Raw genomic sequence first — 19,348 nt, forward strand, 5'->3', positions numbered from 1 at the left:
GATACCTTCCCAGGTGCTCTGCCCACAGCGCTGGCCCAAGTTCTGTCCTTGGGTTTGCATGAATGTGGAATTGGACTCCATTAAACTTGCTTTCACTATGCTTTATTCCTGAACCAGTAATACAAAAATACAAGATAAAGGATTCAAGCGAATGGATTGTTGAACTCAGAGCAGCACCTAGTTTTATAGTTTATACAGCCCTTGGGGAGTGAGTAAGGAGCCCAGACTCTAAACTGTGGGCTCCCTTCCTTCTATTGGTAGACATGTCAGTTTCAAACGTCTATTCTCTTATCATAAAAGGTGGTTCCCATTGGGCTACAGTGCCACCTTTGCAGTTTTGTTTTTTTCTTGTGCATCAGTGGATACAGCAAGCCCGGCACAGCCTAGCCCACATATTCTCTTTCTGGTCCCCCTTTGCAGTGTAGGACTGATGGCATGATGTTTCTTTCCTACTAGATGACAAGTTTTTCATAAGGATTCACTCTGTTTTGTTGTTGTTGTTATATCTCTAGTACTGATTTGCTGAATAAATGTACAAATGAATAAATGAATGAATGAAATCTTCAATTTACCCTGCTCTATGTCACTAAACTTGATTTCTGACTCTACCCTCTTGGTCCTTGCTGTTCATATCTGTTCTCCTTAGTGTCTGACTCTATCTGTTTTCTTAAGAACTATCTTGGTTGGACACTGTTTCTTTTATGCATATAGTTGTGAAAATTCAGCACAGTTTGAGAATATTTCATCACAGTTTATAATGTCTCAGATGTAGATATTTTCCCATGAAGGTGAGGGAGTTTATCTACATATTTTGTGACAGTGGCTGTGGGGGCTATGTTAGTAGCTTTATTCTCTCTGTGTATCTCTGTTATATGGTTTACTTATATATAATAAGGCAACATTTACAGGGAGGTTAGGCAGTGGTTAAGAACACACAGACATTAAGACTTGGGTTCAAGTCATGTCATTTACTAGCTGTGTGACCTCAGGCAAGTACTTTAGCCTTTCTGTTTCTCCGCTTCCATGTCTGCAAAATGAGGACAAAAAATAATGATAATAATAGTGTTTTCCTCATAGGGCTGTGATGAAGGCTATGTAAGTTACTATGTAAAGTGATTAGCAGAGTACTTGGGACATAGTAAGAGCCACACATGTGTTTGCTAATATGTATGCATTAATATGCTTGAACTCAGGCTCATGTTTTGCTTTTCATTTTCCGACCTGAGCCTCTGTTTCATGGCTCTCTTTCTGGCCACTTTCTATTGAATGTTCTGTCTCTAAACGTGTGTTTCTATGTGATCATGTGAGTGTTAGCATGTCTCTCTGGATATTTCATGGGTCTCTACATCCTGATACTTTGTGTGACTACCTTTTACCTTCTGTCTTCATCTCCTTTGCTTTTCTCAGAGTTTTCTTTCGGGTTTCACTTTTATGTGTCTTTTCTTTTTCTTCTTTGTTTCATGCCGTGTTTGTTTATTTTTTCCCCCTGGGGTTTTGTTTTTTTTACAGTTATTTTGCTCCTTCTCTTTCATCTCTCCACTTCTTATCTGCAGTTCCCCATAATATAAGAACTAGCACGTAAAAAATATTTTCTGAATTCGTTAAAGAGTTTCTGTTCTTTTCAAAATTTTAGAAGCTTATGTACACAGTATATTCTATCGTTCTTTGCTTACACAATCTTGTATTGATTTTCTGCTCTTGCAGTTCAGTGACCCTTTATGCCAGAAAGATTCCATGTTGCTGACCGTTCTTTCTCAAACACAGTTAACAAACCTTTAACCACCTTTATTGCTTTACTCTGAAGCATTTTTCCATTTTCTACTTCTTTAAATTGCGCTGCCCCGGGTGCAAGATGAGATCGGGGACAAAGTCTCTTACTTCTGGACATAGTCCCAGGGTCCAGCACAGAATGCTCTTGGTGGATATTGGTAAAATTAAGGAATTACACTGGGGAGCGCTGAGGGTTAAGGGGAGACCAAGAGGAGCACCATGTCTCGGAGCCATTGTCTTACCTCCTGGCAGCTTTTGTTTATCCCTTATTCTTGTTATTTCACCTCCTAATGTTGGTAAGCTCCCGCAGGGCAGAGCCCATCTACATGTTATTCATATTTGTATTTAATAATTTATAAGTTGAAATCCTCATGACCTTGAACCAAGCCATTACTCAATGGGTGCTCAGTAAATATGTGCTGAATTGTTCTGGGCATTGGTCCGAGAGCTGTATCTTGAAATTACACAAGTTAAATCTAATTCCTCCTAAGTCTGTACAGTATTAAAGATAGCTGTTGAATCTCCTTCAGTCTGTTCTTCACTGGTCTGGGCATTATCAGTCTTCATCTGTCATGGATTTCAATTCCTCTACCAATGCAGATGTTCCCTCCTGACAGGCCCTGGTTTCTTCATATACTTTTGAAAGCAAAGTTTTCCTAACAAACCCAAGTTCACTGAATGTAGTTTGAGCAACACAGAGTAGGATATCTCTCTCCACACTTCTTCCAGCCACTATTCTTTTAATTGTATCATTGCAGATCACATTTGAATTTTAGTAAGCCAGTGCACACTGCTGAGTTATATCAAGTCAATTTAAAGCCTGCATATCTTGTTCACTTCTTAAATGGCCTCTGACCAGGGATGACGTATTCTCCATGTCCAAAACCAAGTGATTTTTCTCTCCCCCTCCCCCAGGTCCTCTCTGCAGAGCTGCGCACACAGGCCCACATGCAAGCACACACTCACCCAGAGTCTGGCCCTCACTGAGGCATGACGACTGTGCACGGAGGCTGTCTGCGGATCTTCTATGTGGTGGGAAAGCAACATCTACATGACATAAAAGGCACTCTGCGCCCACAACACTCTTACTTTTATTTTTAAATGTGCTTCCAATTATGAACTACAGGATTCTAGAAAAATCTGTTAGGCAAGAAGATATGGTAGTTCAAACAATAGCATTTTACTCATTTAATCTCCCCTCCCAATTCCTTTGTATGGAACAGTGCCCACCATGGTACTTTGTAGGGCATCGACAGAGAATGGGCTTTAGAGCAAGGGTTTGAACCCTAGGTTTGAATTTAGGTTTACCACTTATTATCTTGCCGGGGTCCAGCCCCAACAGTACAGGGGTTCCCAAAGGTGTGGACCAAGTCCGCGAAGAATGTTTTACACGGAGACAGCGTTCAGAACTCTCTAGCTCTCTTTAGTCTCCGTGAATCTTCCTGTGCCTGGCTGAGGCCACAGAGAAAGATTCTGAGGCAAGCTGGGCCTTTATTTTTATAGTCAGAGGTAAACAAGGTAGTGGTTACCAAAGTTACACTGTTCTTGTGAGTTTCACTTGTTTACACTGTTCTTGTGAGTTTCACTTGTTTTTGTTCTTGTTGTACTTCCCTCAGCCCATTAACTTCCCAGGTAAGATCTAGGGAGCGTCATAAGGTCAAGCCTAATTATGCTTAAGAATGTGCCCTCTAAACTGGGACTTGTTTGTGACTTTGCCAACAGGTCAGTCCGAGGCTTAACCCTATATCGGCTCCCCACATTATCTTATAATTTATAGGGGAGGAAAAGTAATTTTGCCTCTAAAATTCTGAGTTCTTAATTGTGATCCCTTTAATAAAATATAGATTAACAAGTAAAAAACGGAATTCATTGATACATAGATCTCATGTCTACATGAGAGGCACCCAGGGAAAGATGAGGAAACGCGCCTCCCCCAGGTGGCTTAGAATTCAGATGTAAATAACATCCTAATAAGGAAAGGGGAGAGGGGAATGTAGGTATTTTACAGGAGAGTAAAGGATTTTTAGGAAAGATTAAGGGCCTAGAAGAATAGATGGGAGGTATACTATTTGTGACAAAGTCTGCCTTGGTGTGGTGTCGACTTCTCATCTCCTCTCTTGTGACCAGAGCCCATCTTCCCTGGTTGAGGAAACTGTTCAGCAGGGGATTCGTGACAACTGAGCTCCTTTAGGCAGATAGGGCGAGTTCAGAGAAACCCTCCTTCTGCATTTGCTGCCTTCTTAGTGCCTAGCGCTCAAAATAATGCCTATACCAAAGTGGCATATTTGGGGGTGGGCGGCATATTCTGCTAACCTTAAAATTCATCCTTATAAACCTTTCTATTTTCTTCCTTATTAGATCATAAACACCATAAAGGCAGAGACTGAGGATTTTATTCACCAATGTATAGACAACACATCTCACAGTGCTTACCATCTTTTTAGGTGCTAAATAAATATGAATTAATGAATAATGTGATATGTGAGCTACTTACCTTTTATAGGCCTGAGTTGTTCTCAACTGTAAAATGAGCATCGACTGTATCTGTTTTGTAGGGTTATTGTGGTGCTTCGATGAGATAATATATGTGTCCTTAGCACTTAAAGGCAATGCACTAAATAATTATTTGATACTGTTATTATCGGTCAATCAATGAATTATATAATATAGGGTAGGGACAGAATAAAGCAAAGAAAAGGGGGGGGAAGCAACAGAAAAGAGGTAGCTGGTGTATTGATTGGCCTAAGCATTGTGGTTTTAATGAGGAAAAAGAAATTTGACTGTTTTAGAAATGATTAGAGTGATAAATAAGCCCCTTGAATTACTTACAGGGTTTATATTTTAAAACTCCTTTTCCTAGGAACCTTATTATAATCCTAGAGAAGGTCCCCCCAAAAGGTAGCTCTTTAATACTTGGAAAGTACCTGTAACCTCTGCCTCACAGCTCATTAGAGAGTCTTAGAGAGTTTGATAAACAGGAGCGATGTCTGTGCGCTCTGGGCTGGGCAGTTAGGTTGTTAATATTCAGAGTGTCCTATAGTGTGTTGCACACTATAAGCCTTACGCAGCATTAATATTTCATGGAAATCCAGGAAGCATCCCATTTAGAACTAAGGAAGAATTTTGACCTGAGACTTTAAATGAATTGGGAAAACAAAACAAAAGATAAAAGAAAATAGCACCTATGCTGTAAGAGAAAGGGGAATTTTCACAGTTTCAACAAAAATCCCTTTCTCCAAAGTAGATTTATTACACCAACTGTGATGCAAAGATGATTTTTCACATTTGATTACATCTTTATAAATCAAGGTTAGATATATTAAGCCTGATTCTCCCAGGACCAACCTACTTCTTGAGAGTTAAGCACTTTTGAAAGTATGTGAACTGCTTTCAATTTTGGAACACAATGCAATGCAGAGGGTCCCTTTTCTTTCTTGGGGTAGAAAGGAGCATACAGTATTTACTTTTTGAAAGTGGATTGTATGGAGAAAGTATGACACAAGGAGGATTAGATCCTCATCAATCCAGAGGTTCCTTTCCCATTTAATACTGGGGCACATTGGCCAGACCACTTGACATCCTTGATCTGTATCTCCTCCATGTAGAATGAGAGCTTTGAGTGTCTCCGTTATAAGTAGGGTTTGAAGCATTTACACATCATATATATTTGCAACCTTTGAATTTTTTCTGGGCGAGTTGTCAGCAAGGTGCTACCCGCATTATTTTTGGAACCACTGTGTTGTTGTGGTGCCATTATGGAAAGCATCCTAAAGGAAAAAGCTCAAATGAGGGTATTATGCCCTCACCCCCACCCCCAACTACAACATACTCTAGTGTAAACTACAGTGAATTGAATGTCAAAAGACACAGACTCCAGTCATTTACAGCCTGTGTGCCTTGGTCATGTCACTTCACCTTTCTCAACATCAGTTTTCTCATCTCTAAAATGGGAATAATAATATTTTCCACCTCCCTGGCTGTTGTGAGAATCAGATGAAAATGCTCTGGAAAGTGCACAGTGCTTTACAAGTATAAGGTTTGTGCACACTGATCTGGTTGGATATTTCCTATTGTGGAAAGTGAAACCACACGTTATAGACAATGTAGGTGTCATGGTTCCAGTGTATCTTCTAGTGTTTTTTAGCTGCTGCCACAAAGTACCGTAGACTGGGTGGCTAATAAACAACAGAAATTTATTTCTCACAGTTCTGTAGGCTGGACATGTGAGATCAGGGTTGGTTGGGTTTTGGTGAGAGCCCTCTTCAGGTTATTGATGGCAGCCTTCTCAATGGCAGAGAGCAGAAAAAGGAAGCAAGCTCTCTTGTGACCATTATAAGGGCACCAATCCCATTCATGAGAACTCCGTCTCATGACCTCATCTAATTCTAATCATCTCCCAAAGGCCCTATCTCCTAAAACCATCACATAGGAACTCGGTTGTCAACATGTGAATTTGGGGAGGACACAAATGTCTAGTCCATGACATTCTGCCCCCCCCCCAATCATTTCCTTCTCACACACAAAAACGTATTCATTCCACTCCAACAGCCCCAGAAGTGTGTGTGTGTGTGTGTGTGTGTGTGTGTGTGTGTGTGTAATGTTTTTACTGATCTTTAGAAAGAGAGGAAAGGAGAGGGATAGAGATAGAAACATTGATGAGAAAGAAACATCATCAATAGGCTGTCTCCTGCATGCCCAGGCCCCAGAAGTCTTAAATATGTTCCAGCTTCAATTCCAAAGTCTAAAATCCAAAGTCTCATCTACTAGTAAATGCCATCTAATTCAGGTGTGGATGAGACTTCAGGCACCATTCATCCTGAGGCAAAGTCCTCTCCAGCTGTCAACCTATGAAAGTAAACAATTTTTGTGCTTCCAAAATACAATGATTGGACAGACATAGGATAGACATCCCTATACCTAAAAGGAGAAACATGAAAGAAGGGTGACAGGTCCCAAGCAAGTCCAAAACGTAGTACAGCAAACTGCATGAGATCTCTATGCTCAAGATAATCTTCTTTGTTTCCATGCTCTGCCCTCTGGACCCACTGTGGTGATGGTCCTGCCCCTGCAGCTCTGCTGGGCATCCCCATCCCCATGTTTTTCGGTGGCCCCGCCTTCACAGCTTTGGGCAGAGGCCACCTGGCCTGTTGAAAACAGGTTTCCCCTTTTGTAACTAAGGAGGCAGCCCTGTTGATTTCTGAATGCCCTTTATGGTCATTCTTCCCTTGTCTTGTGCTTGTAACCAAATAGCTCTATGATCCCATCCTTATAAAAAACAAGAAGCCCAACACTTTTCCTTCATTCCTTCTCATCTCATTCCTCTACAATTCAAATTGTTGGGTTTTATTTCCTACAGGTGTGGCTCCATGGTTCACACCCACCTGAAATCCATGGTTCACGCCCACCTTAATCTCTTTACCAAATGTAAACTTGGCCTCACCTTTAGGATTCTCTCCTGAGCATACTTTCTCATTTTTGCCATGTGGACAGGCCAAGAACTTACAAATCTCTAAATTCTGCTTCCACTTTAATTGATAGGTCTGTCTTCAAGTCACTTCTCTCTTCTTGCATTTTAAGCAATCGGGAAGAAGCAAGTCACTTCTTCAACATTTTGCTTGGAAACTCCCCAATCCAGTATCCAATTTCATTGCTCACAACTTCCACCTTCCACAAAACACTAGAATTGTACTACAATTCAGCCAAGTTCTTTGCCACTTTATAACAAGGACTGAATTTTCTCTATTGTTCAATAACGTGTTCCTCATTTTCCTGTGAGACCTCATCAGAATGGCCTCCGCCACCCATATATCTACCAGTGTTTTTTCTGCTCAGGACCACTTAGGTTTTCTTCAAGAAGATAGAGGCCTCTTTTCTTTCTGAGCTCTCATCAGAATTGCCTTTACAGTTCTTTTCATGACAATCTAGACCTTTTCTAGCATGCACATAAAACTTCCAATCTCTACTTACTACCCAGATGCAAAGCCACTTCCACGTTTTTAGGTATTTGTTACAGCAACACCCCCACTTCTCTGTTCCAATATCTCTTACTTAGGGTTTTATGGGAAAATAGAACCACTTGGATATGTATAGGTATAAAGAAATAAATTTATTATAAGGGGTTGGCTCATGTAATTATGGAGGCTAAGTCCTATTATCTACCATCTGCAAGCTGGAGACCCAGGAAAGCTGATGCTATAAAGTCCAGCCTGAGTCTGAAGGCCCAATAACTGGAGGGCCAATGGCCCTGGTCTGAGTCTGAAGATCTGAGAATAAGGAGCACAGTGACCAAGGACAGGAGAACATGGATGTCCTAGCTCAAGTAGGGAGCACGTTTGCCCTCCTCTGCCTTTTATTCTATTGAGGCCCTCAATGGATTGGATGATGCTCACTGCATTGGTGAGGGCAATCTTCTTTACTCAGTTTACTGATTCAAATGCTAATCTCTTCCAGAAATACTCTCACAGATGCACCCAGCTATCTGGCATAGACTTGGCCCTGTCAAGTTGACATAAAATCAACCATCACATCTAGTTACTATCATGTCCTTCATTTCTTAATGTCTCCTGCTCTTTTCACACAAGAGAGGGGAAATTGCCATGCCATTGTTGTGAACATATTTAATCACCCGTGATCAAAATCCACTGTTTTGGGGAGTGATGGTAAATGATATAATAGACATAAAATTCTATTTTGTTTTGTTTGTTATGAGCAGCTCAGCTTTATACTAACACTGTTTCTTACAAGGATCTCTATCACATGGTGAGCTGGGAAGTGACAAAGAGCATACATTTATAATTCTGCTACTGAATATAAAGGCTCAAAAAGTCCCATTGGTTAGTGAAACAAAGCAGGCTTCAGAAATAACATTTTGGATAATTATTCTACTATTTTTTTTCTGGGAGGTTATATGAGTGATCAGGTGTTTAACTTTGATTTTTGATAGTGATTTCTTTAGAAGTGCAAGGGAGATGGTTAACCCAAACTCTTGACACATACATGCAATGGAATACTACTTCAGCAATAAAATGGACTACTTATACATGCAGCAATATGCACAAATTGCAAAAAGTTTATGCTGAGAGAAAAAGTCTTTTTCAAAAGCATGCATACTATATGATTCTGTTTATATAGATTCTAAGACAGACAAAACTAATCTTTGGTTAAAAAAATCACAAATGTGGTTGCTTTGAGATAGGGGAGGACTGAAGATAGACTGGGAAGGGGTATGAGGGAATTATCTGGGGGTTAGTAGTATTCTATATCTTGATAAAGGTGATTGAGTAGCAGGGGTATATGCATCTCTCAAAATTCATTGAATACACTTATGATATTATTGTATGTAACTTTTACCCCAAAATATAAACAAAATAACAGTATACATGCTGAAGTGTTTAGGGGTAAAGTGTACTGATACCTGAAATTTACTTTAAATTATAATACCTACAACAACGGATAAATACACAATAAGACAAATAGAGTAAAAAGTTAACTGTAGAGAGTAGCTGGTGATTATTCAAGTGCTCATTGTCCAATTCTTTCAACTTTCCTGCAGTTTTGAAAATTTTATAATCAATGTTAAAAATATAACTTCAGAATAAAACCTATTAATATTTAAAAATCGCAAAGGGTACTCTGGTTGTGTTTTGTGTGTGTGTGATGTAATATTCTTTTAAGCACTATCATTAGAGAAATTAAATTACTTGTCAAAGCTAAATGAGAATTTATTCCATTACCTTTTCTCAAAATGAAGCCTAAAAGAGACATTTAAAATTATAAACATATAAGGATTTCTTTTTTTCAATTATAGTTTATACTCAATATTATTCTGTATTTGTTTCAGGTGTATAGCATAGTGGGAAGACAATCATCCTATATAATAAAGAGATAATATGCAAATTAACCTTCATGCCCTCACAAGATGGCTACCTACGATCAGGCCAGCAGGGGGGTTAGTGAGGGATGATCAAACGACTGAGCAGCAGGCTGTGTGGGGCGGCCAGGCCGGCAGGGGGGGTTCGTGAGGGATGACCAAACGACTGAACAAGCCTGCTGCATGGGTCAATCGGGCTGGCGGGGGGGCCATGAGGGGCAACCAAGCCAGTGGGGGGGGGCGTTGGGGGCAACCAGGCCTGCAGGGGGGGAAGTTAGGGGCGATCAAGCAGGCAGGCAGGTGAGCAATTAGGAGCCAGTAGTCCAGGATTGTGAGAGGGATGTCCGACTGCCAGTTTAGGCCCGATTCCTGGGATCGGGCCTAAACCGGTAGTCAGACATCCCCCAAGGGGTCCCAGATTGGAGAGGGTGCAGGCTGGGCTTAGGGGACCCCCACCCCCAGTGCATGAATTTTGTGCACTGGGCCTCTAGTATACTTTATAAAGTGATCTCCCCAATGTCTGAAGTACTCACCTGGCCCCATACATATAGTTATTACAGTATTAGTGACTATATTCCCTATGTTATACTTTTCATTCCCGTGACTATTGGTGACTCCCAATTTGTACTTCTTAAACCTTTCAACTTTTTCATCATCTCTCTTGGCAACCATCAGTCTGTTCTCTGCATCTATGAGTCTGTTTCAGTTGTGTTTACTCATTTGTTTTGTCCTTTAGATTGCATTTACATATAAGTGAAATCATAAAACACATAAGGATTTCCGAGTTGCAATATGGCACATGAATGCTTATGAAATTAAATTTATAATTAAAAACTACTTAGTATTATGTTTTGACTATACATCATTTCATTTTAAGTTTTTTTTTTCTTTTTCTGATCTCTAGGTTCTGAAATACAAAGAAGGATGATAAGCAGGTGATAGGATTCAGTTAAGAAGCATGTACTATTTAAAAAGAACTCATAAGAAGTATTTTTGAAAATCTTCATTTCTGGGTACAATTAATATCACAGGAACTGACTTTTTATACCATGAGAATTATTAGAATGTAGGAAGCCTGGATTATAATTCAAAATGACCATGGCAGATTAGAATGTTGCATTTTTCCAAAGGGACAAAATTCAGTAGGGACATGTACAAAAGTATACCTTTCAGGACAAAAAAACAGAAAAAGGAGAATGAATCTAGGGTGTCAGCATTGCCCATAGTCAGCTCTGCTCACTGATTAGTCACTGTCCCCTGTGCTATGATTGGATCCAGCTTTCATATTTAGATAATATGGAGAAATAAGTAAAGGCTTAAAGAGGAGCAAGATGGCTAAACTTACGAAAAACGACTCCTCCAAGGAAAATCTGAGAGAAGAGGAAATTCTATAAGACTCTTTAAGATTGAAAAGGCCCAGGTTTTGCTTGCTTACCATTTTCAATTACATGAAGTGTTTTCCTGAGGAGATTCTCTGAAAAACTAACAAGGGAAATGGAGTTAAGTACTAGTTTGGTTGTTCAAATGGAATAATCTCTTGACTTCAAGGTTGATTAAAGTCTGGGATAATTATCAAGAGATGGTATGGGTTCTACGTCCCTGGAGAATTATGTAAATAAGCATAACATCAAGCCCGAAGGTGGGGGCAGACTCTGATGAGCCCTGCAAAGACCTTCCTGGGCCTTCATTCTAATGATGTTTCATTCCACAGTAAGAGTTTTGAAAGATAGCTTGGTACTGAGTTACGGTTTTTCTGGGTTTTCTATAAGGAATGGCAACTTTAATTTTGCTTCATTTAAAAATTCACTGTATTGCCCTAGCTGGTTTGGTCCAGTGGATAGCATGTCAGCCTTTGGACTGAAGGGTCCCAGGTTTGATTCTGGTCAAGGGCACGTGCCAGGGTTGTGGGCTCGGTCCCCAGTATGAGGCGTGCAGGAGGCAGCCAATCAATGATTCGTTCTCATCATTGATGTTTCTATCTCTCTCTCCCTCTCTCTTCCTCTCTGATGTCAATAAAAATTAAAAATATATATATATATATTAACAAACATTCACTGTATTAGTGTATAGCATTGTTAACTATAATTAGCAATACTACATTGTATACTTGAAATTTGCTAATGGGTATATCTTAAGTGTTCACACACAAAAAAAGAAAAAATAATAACTATGTGAGGCGATGGATATATTAATTTGCTTGATTGTGGTGATTATTTCACAATGTATATGCATATCAAAATATAAAGTTGTACACTCTAAATACAATTTGTATTTATAAGTTATGCCTCTAGAGCTTGGAAAAAAATCACTGTAATGATTCTTTTCATTGGATTTGTCTCATAATAAATGATTGCATATTGCTTTGGTGACTATTTGTAACTGCGCTTAATGTTCTTAATTTAGTTTCTGCACTTTATAATTATTACAAAATAATTATAATGTATTCTGTTATTTTTCTCTTTAATGTTAGAACATTATCATTAGGAGGAAATTTTTATGTTTAAATCATTGACCTTCTTTGCTATTTTATCCCACCAACTCACCATTTCACCATCCAGGGCCAGTTAGCATGAAATGAAATAAAAATGTCATCTTTGTGAATGATTTCGTTTGGAAAGTCAAAATGGAAAAAAAATCCTCGTTTGCGTTTCCCATGGAAGTCTCTGTTTTTGGTTTCTCCATCTTATTCCATGGCTCCCTTTTATTGTTATATTTTTCAGGGCAAAACTTGCTTCCTGTTGTGACGCTGTGCAAAACTTCATTGTTTCTCAAAATAACACTCCAGTCGGGACTAACATGAGTTACGAGGTGGAAAGAAAAAATGCAATCCTAATTAGAAAGAGCATTTTTAATATGTTTCCAGTGGTGAGTAAAGATTTGTTATGGTTTATTTGTGTCATCGTTCCAGGTGAATTGTCTCTCACTTCTAGTTATAATTTATGATAATGGAGGAGTTAATGAATTAAAATGCCGTACTCTGTTGTATAAGATGTGCATAGTAGTCCACTTTAAAAGGCAATTTTGAATGCATGCTGGTTCTGCAGGGGATGGAATTTATATCTTAAAAGATAAGCATTCCCACTTCTTGAGTCTTGATGACTCATCCTTGAATGAGATGAGGTACTTGGGCTCTCTGCATGGTAATCGCTGGGGCTTGGGAAGATGACCATTTCTCACCTGGAACAAGTTTCTTCCAGTTGTCAGTTTGGGTGACTGAGTCAATTCCTTTACAAAGAACTGTAGGTTTATGCGGTTAATCTTTGGGAAGCAAATACGTAAGAATTATTGGTCAGTAGACATAACCCCCATAGATGGATTTTTGCCTTGTGTGTTTACTCCTGGATCCCAAGCTCCTAGAACACTCCCTAGTACATATGCACTCATCACATATGTGTTAAATTAACTGGTGAGTAATGATACAGTATCATTACAAAAAGAAATCAGTCCCTTAATATAAACCCAAAGTTGGGGGAAATTTTTGTCAGGAAGGACAGCCCATTGCTTAGAAACATACACTCTCCGAATCTTATTTTTTTTTTTTTATTGAATTTTAGAGAAGGGAGAGGGGGAGAGAGAGAGAGAAACATCAGTGATGAGAGAGAATCATTGATTGGCTGCCTCCTGCACATCCCCTACTGGGGATCAAGCCTGCAACCCAGGCATGTGCCCTTGACTGGAATCGAACCTGGGACCCTTCAGTCCACAAGCCAAGGCTCTATCCCAGTGGTTCTCAACCTTCTGGCCCTTTAAATACAGTTCCTCATGTTGACCCAACCATAAAATTATTTTCGTTGCTACTTCATAACTGTAATGTTGCTACTGTTATCAATCGTAATGTAAATATCTGATATGCAGGATGGTCTTAGGCAACCCCTGTGAAAGGGTCCTTCGACCGCCAAAGGGGTCTCGACCCACAGGTTGAGAACCGCTGCTCTATCCCTGAGCCAAACCAGCTAGGGCTCTTCGAATCTTTTGTAATTGATTTTGTTAAAAGCAATTAGGGCAAGTCAATATGATCTAAATGGGGTCACTTAATATAGGTAATTTACCAACTATAGACTATTAGATCCTTACAATTATTTTTTTGAACCTTTGACTTCTTACAGCTAATTTATTGTTTGTCATATAAATTGCTCCAATTTTTTTTAATTATTACAATTTGAAAAAAATAATTTTCTGGGAATAAATGAAAATAAACAGAAAACAGTAGGAAAAAATATTACACATTTTCTGGAAGAAAAGGAGGGCAAAAAATAATGCGTAAAACATTCTACAACACCCTCTGGAAGCACTGAAACACCAGTAATTGAAAAGATAATAACTAAAGTATATTTATATTCCCTATCTTGGAAGGCTGGGGAGAGTTCTCCAAGGAGCAATCCTTTCACCCATGCAATTTTTGCTAGTGTGTTTTGGGGGTTTTTTGTTTTTTTGTTTTTTGTTTTTTTTGCTTGAGACTGACCAGAACAGAGGAACAGGGGGTATTTCTTACTTCTAATTGGCACCTTCAAAAAAATAACTTGACAGAGGCTGGATAATTCAGTATGCAATTAGCAACATTCACTTTTCAAATATATAACTGATTTTTTAAAATTGGGAGGAGAAATTTATGAAGTCAATTCAGTAACAATTGCAAAGCTAGGTAGCAGGTGTGTTGCTGTTGTTTAAACATCCGGGTTCCATGGCTATGACTCCTGGGGGAGCTGACCTCTCTCTCACCTTGCTTCCTGCCTGTCTTCCCTGCTCAGTTCTGCTCGGCTGCACTCAGCTCAGAACTGCCAGGCAACACAGAGATCTCAGTAGTTGCTTTTGAGTAAATGTGGTGAAGTTACTTTCTCCAAAAACTTTGCTAAGTAACTTGCAAAGGAAAACAACAAAGTTGCTTTCAACCAGAGTGAGCAATGTGCAGACACTGGAGTTGGGCAAATTTGCATTTTCTTGGGGGTGTAAGTTAGGGAATGTTGATGTTTGTAATTTATTTAAACTCTTCCTGAACACAGAGGTCCCAAAGCATATGGATGTTTTCCCCCAGTTGACCAAACAGCCAGAGAAAAACATACGTTATTTTGACTGCTTAATTGGAGATATGCTTTCCTCAGCAATCTCTTCTATTGTGGCATAAAGAGCATATTTGCATTCTACTCTGTCTATAAAATTCAGAATTTTTTGTGATGCCGGTTAGTAAACACTGTCCTAAAATATTTTGAGCTAGAAGTTTAGTGACTTAAAATACCCTGAGATATTTGGGAACTGTTCATTTAAAAGCCAGGCAATCTGCTAGGCATTGGGGATATAAAGAGAAAAAAGGCATGCATGTAAGTGTTTTAGGCATTGAATGTGAGGAGCTGTGTAACGTGTATGGGTTAAGAGCAGGGACTCTGACACAGATTGCCTGGGTTTGAATCCCAGCTCTGCCACTTTCCAGCTTTAACGCATGCCACCAGCTTCCCCTCTGTAAAATGCTTGTACTGTTGTTGTGTGGACTAAATGCCTTAACAAGGGATGCACTTGGTTGCCTTGCCTAATAAGCACCTTCTGATGTTTAATTTTTAAAGACAAACCTAGAAGCGCTGAAATAGAGTGCTCTTTGCTTGTGAGGCATCTCCCAGGTGCACCGGCGGGAACAGATGGCCCTCACAGTGATTCAGGGTCTGCTGTGCTGCCCAGACCACATTGGCCCCTGGCGTGTTGCTAGTAGTGCTGGTAAACTGGCTTTGGGGAGTGGGTGCCCTGACTTGTAGCACTTGCCGATGTAACTAGTAGAGATGTAAACACCCCCACCATGGCCGATTTTAACTTACCAGTGGCTTAACAACCCACTCACACAATTCCTGAATATTTACCAGTTGGCGCTCACAAGCTCCTCACAAGTGAGCTTCAGCTCAATGCGGGGAGGAGGGGGATGGGGGCGGGGGCTGCACCAGGTGGGACACTGGGCCAGCAAGCTCTTATTTAAAAGTCGCTGCACACATTGCACTGTGCTAGGCCTGCAGTGAAAGCTGAGGAACAATGACATGTAATAAACACACTCTCTGCCTTGAGGACTCACACTCAAATTCTGAAGAAAATAAGAAAGTGAGTCAGGACCCTGTCACTGCAGAATAGGGACTGGCACCCTTGCTGCTGGTCAGGGTCACACCATTCCTTCAGGGAAAGTGACCAGCAAAGCGTAGTGTTGAACTGAAAGGTTATGCTTCAGACTGGGGAGGATTTGGTGACAGTGGGAGTCTTTCGGGGCACCCAAGTTGGGTCCTTGGAAAAATTTTAAAAGATTCAGGCCTGGGAAATTAGTATGAAATATGTGAGTACAGAGTGAGCAGGCCTTCCTGAAATGCTGTGGCTGGTCACTTGCGGAGATGGCAGGCATAAATCTCCCATCGTCGCTGAGCCTGAAGGCCTAACTATTTAAGAAGCACAGGAAATGTTGCTAAATTAGCTATTAATTTTATTTCCCAGAATAGAGGATTTTACACTACTTTCCAACTGCTTTTTGCTCTTTTTTGCTGAAAATGTTCCTGCTGGTAAGGCACAATGTGAGATTTTGCTATTCTCATTTTATTGAATTATGTGATGTAAGCTGCATTATATTTTTGTAGACAAATATGTTGTGTATTATTACATTACATTGTATGTGATAAGCTGTATATTTCTCTCCAGAAAAAGAACAGGTTTAGGAGATTTTTTATTGTAAGTCTTAGGTTGATCAGCATGTTATGGTAGTACTACTCTTTTTCTTGTTCTTCTTTACATAGTATGCGTAAGAATTAAGCTACTTGAATTAAGCTGATAATGTTTATGGTTCCAAAGGTAAAACTGTTTCATGGTAGTTTTCACTTCTTTTGCTAGTCGCAGCCTTTTGTGGAGCGCCCTTACAATCAGTGTGCAGTGGTTGGAAACGGGGGGATTCTGAATAAGTCTCTCTGCGGAGCTGAAATAGATAAATCTGACTTCGTTTTTAGGTAAGACCTGTTCAGCTGAGTTTTTTGAACCAAAGATCAGTTGGCTATTTTACAGGATTTGTGTAAAGATAATCTGTAAATTTTGAGCTGTGTTCTTTAAGTCTACAAATTATTATTAATTAGTATTATTTCTTTTGAGAAGTTTTTTCTTTAAAAATGTTTGTTTTGTTAACCCTCCCCTGAGGATATTTTTTTCCCCCATTGATTTTTAGAGATGGTGGAAGGGAAGGAGAAAGAGACAGAGAGAGAGAGAGAGAGAGAGAGAGAGAGAGACATTGATGTGAGAGACACACATTGATTGGTTGCCTCCCACACACACTCCGACCTGGACCAGGGATCAAAGCTGCAACCCAGGTACATGCCCTTGACCAGGAAGCAAATCTGTGATCCTTTGGTCTGGGGGTAGACACTAACCACTGAGATAACCAGTCAGGGCTCAGACTACAAATTATTTTTATAAGCTTTCCTGCAGTGTTAAATGGATCATTAGTTCTTCTGAACGTGGATACTAGAAGGATACAAATGTTCTGTGATAATTCACTTTTCAGAAGCTCTGGGTGAAATCATGGTGAAAGAGGGTCTGCCCTGCAGGACTTGTCAGAGCCTTCAGTGTATTAAGGTTTTCATGGCTCCTTGAGAGGACTCTATGGAGCAGCATTTCCCAGGTTCACCTGACCTTGAAAACCTTTTTGTGTATTTTTTTTAAAGAGCATTTCAAGGAAGTTTTGTTCCCAGATAATACTTGAGAAAATGCTGAACTGGGCACTGTTCATACAGCCATGCAACATTATTGTTTATTTAGTTTCCTGACTTGAAATTTAAAAAATTTGTGCAGCTTCTAAATTATGCTCTTTTAAGATCTTTATATCTTAGTACCAGCTAGCTTGCAAAAATAGAAACTAAAGTGGTTTCCATGTGTGCCTGTATTCATAAACTATGTTACAGGATATCTCTACTTTCAGAATATGAAGGAAAGGTGATTCATTCCTTTCAGATGAAATGCACCTTTTTTCAGTTGAAATACACCTTTTAAAAATATACACATATTTTTATTGATTTTTAGAAAGAAAGGAAGGGAGAATGGGAGAGAGAAAGAGAAAGACCGATGTGAAAGCGAAACATCAATTGGTTGCCTCCTGCACACCCCATACTGGGGATCGAGCCCACAACCCAGGCATATGCCCTGACCAGGAATCGAACCAGCGGCCTTTTGGTGCATGGGAAGACACCCTGGCCATGGAGAATAGTTTGGTGAAGGCCAAGGGAGGGAGAGGAGGGGGTGGGCAGAGGTGGGCAAAGGGTGGGGAAAAGGGTGACACCTGCAATTATGGAAACATTGAATTTTTTTAATAAAATAAATAAATAGAAATAAAATCATTGCATTATACACTTAAAAAACAGTAAATTGGAATCTGTTTTCCTCTTTCAGGAACACTAATTTTATACCTCAGAGGAGATCCTTTGATCCTTATCAATTCAATGCTGCCCCTTTTTAACAAATAAAAAAAAAGTGATCTGTAGTTCCTCCCTCACTTTAATCTCATTTAAAATTTTTATGCTGAAGGTCATGACAGAAAAACAGACCCAGCAGTTCAACAGTTAATGGGTGTGTTCCTCATAATAAATGTTAAAATAGCCAATATCTGAATGACTTAGCCATTTGGTTAAAGTACTCATTACTAAAAAAGCCATCATGAAGATAAATAATTCTTGTAAAAGACTTTTTATAAACTTAAAATTCCCAAAAGATCTGTGGTATCATGCCTAAACATCCATTTGACTTTATGCAAATATAGGATAAATATATACTAGTCTAGTTTTTAAGTTTTTAAAATCTCAGCAGTTACTTAATTTATAACTTTAAAATAAATGCATGTATTTCTAGAGCCCATATTTGCTGATGCCAGGCATCTTTCTGCATATAGAGTTCCCTTTGAAGTTTGCCTTTCAAAGCAAAAGGCAAAAATAAGAGCTAGACTTGATTGGTCATTAAAATTTATTTAATTTTTAAGCCTGCTCTTATTTTGGATGTACATTTTATAAAACAATCTGGAAAGTGCTTATTATTACTTTGTTTTCATTTTAAAAGATTGGGAGCTACAAGTTAAGAATGTAAGGAGCAAAGATAGGGGATGGCTGGCTTTCCAACACTGATATACACACACACACACACACACACACACACACACACACACACACACACTAGAGGCCCGGTGCACAAAAATTTATGCACTGGGGGGAGGGGGAGGTCCCTCAGCCCAGCCTGTGCCCTTTCACAGTCTGGGACACCTCGGGGGATGACCACCTGCTGGCTTAGGCCCACTCCCTGGGGGATTGGGCCTAAGCTGGCAATCAGACATCCCTCTGGCAGCCCGGCAGCCATCGGGGGATGTCCACTTGCCAGCGGGGAGCAGACCTAAGCTACAGTTGGATATCCTTAGCACTGCTGAGGAGGCAGGGGAGGCTCCCACCACCACCGCTGTACTGGCAGCCATCAGCCTGACTTGTGGCTGAGCAGAGCTCCTCCATGTGGGAGCACCCTGACCACCAGAGGGCAGCTCCTACATTGAGTGTCTGCCCCCTGGTGGTCAGTGTGTGTCATAGTGACCAGTCATTCCCAGTCTTTCTGCTGTTAGGGTCAGTTTGCATATTACCCTTTTAGTATATAGGATAGAGGCCTGGTGCATGGGTGGGGGCTGGCTGGTTTGCCCTGAATGGTGTCCCAGAATGAGGGGCTGATGGCTGTTTC

General features: G+C 40.0%; 1 protein-coding gene across 1 annotated transcript in view; it reads left to right on the forward strand.

Annotated features, from left to right (window-relative positions):
• The window catches only part of ST8SIA6 (ST8 alpha-N-acetyl-neuraminide alpha-2,8-sialyltransferase 6), a 94,630-nt gene that overhangs the window by 69,790 nt on the left and 5,492 nt on the right, over positions 1-19,348 (forward strand). Inside the window, exons 3-4 of the mRNA XM_023758072.1 lie at positions 12,361-12,505; positions 16,487-16,599. Of these exons, the coding sequence (XP_023613840.1) occupies positions 12,437-12,505; positions 16,487-16,599 (182 nt within the window). The 5' untranslated portion in view covers positions 12,361-12,436. The remainder of the gene's footprint in view (positions 1-12,360; positions 12,506-16,486; positions 16,600-19,348) is intronic.

This window comes from Myotis lucifugus, unplaced genomic scaffold (assembly GCF_000147115.1).
Source record: "Myotis lucifugus unplaced genomic scaffold, Myoluc2.0 scaffold_121, whole genome shotgun sequence".
Lineage (NCBI taxonomy): Eukaryota > Metazoa > Chordata > Mammalia > Chiroptera > Vespertilionidae > Myotis > Myotis lucifugus.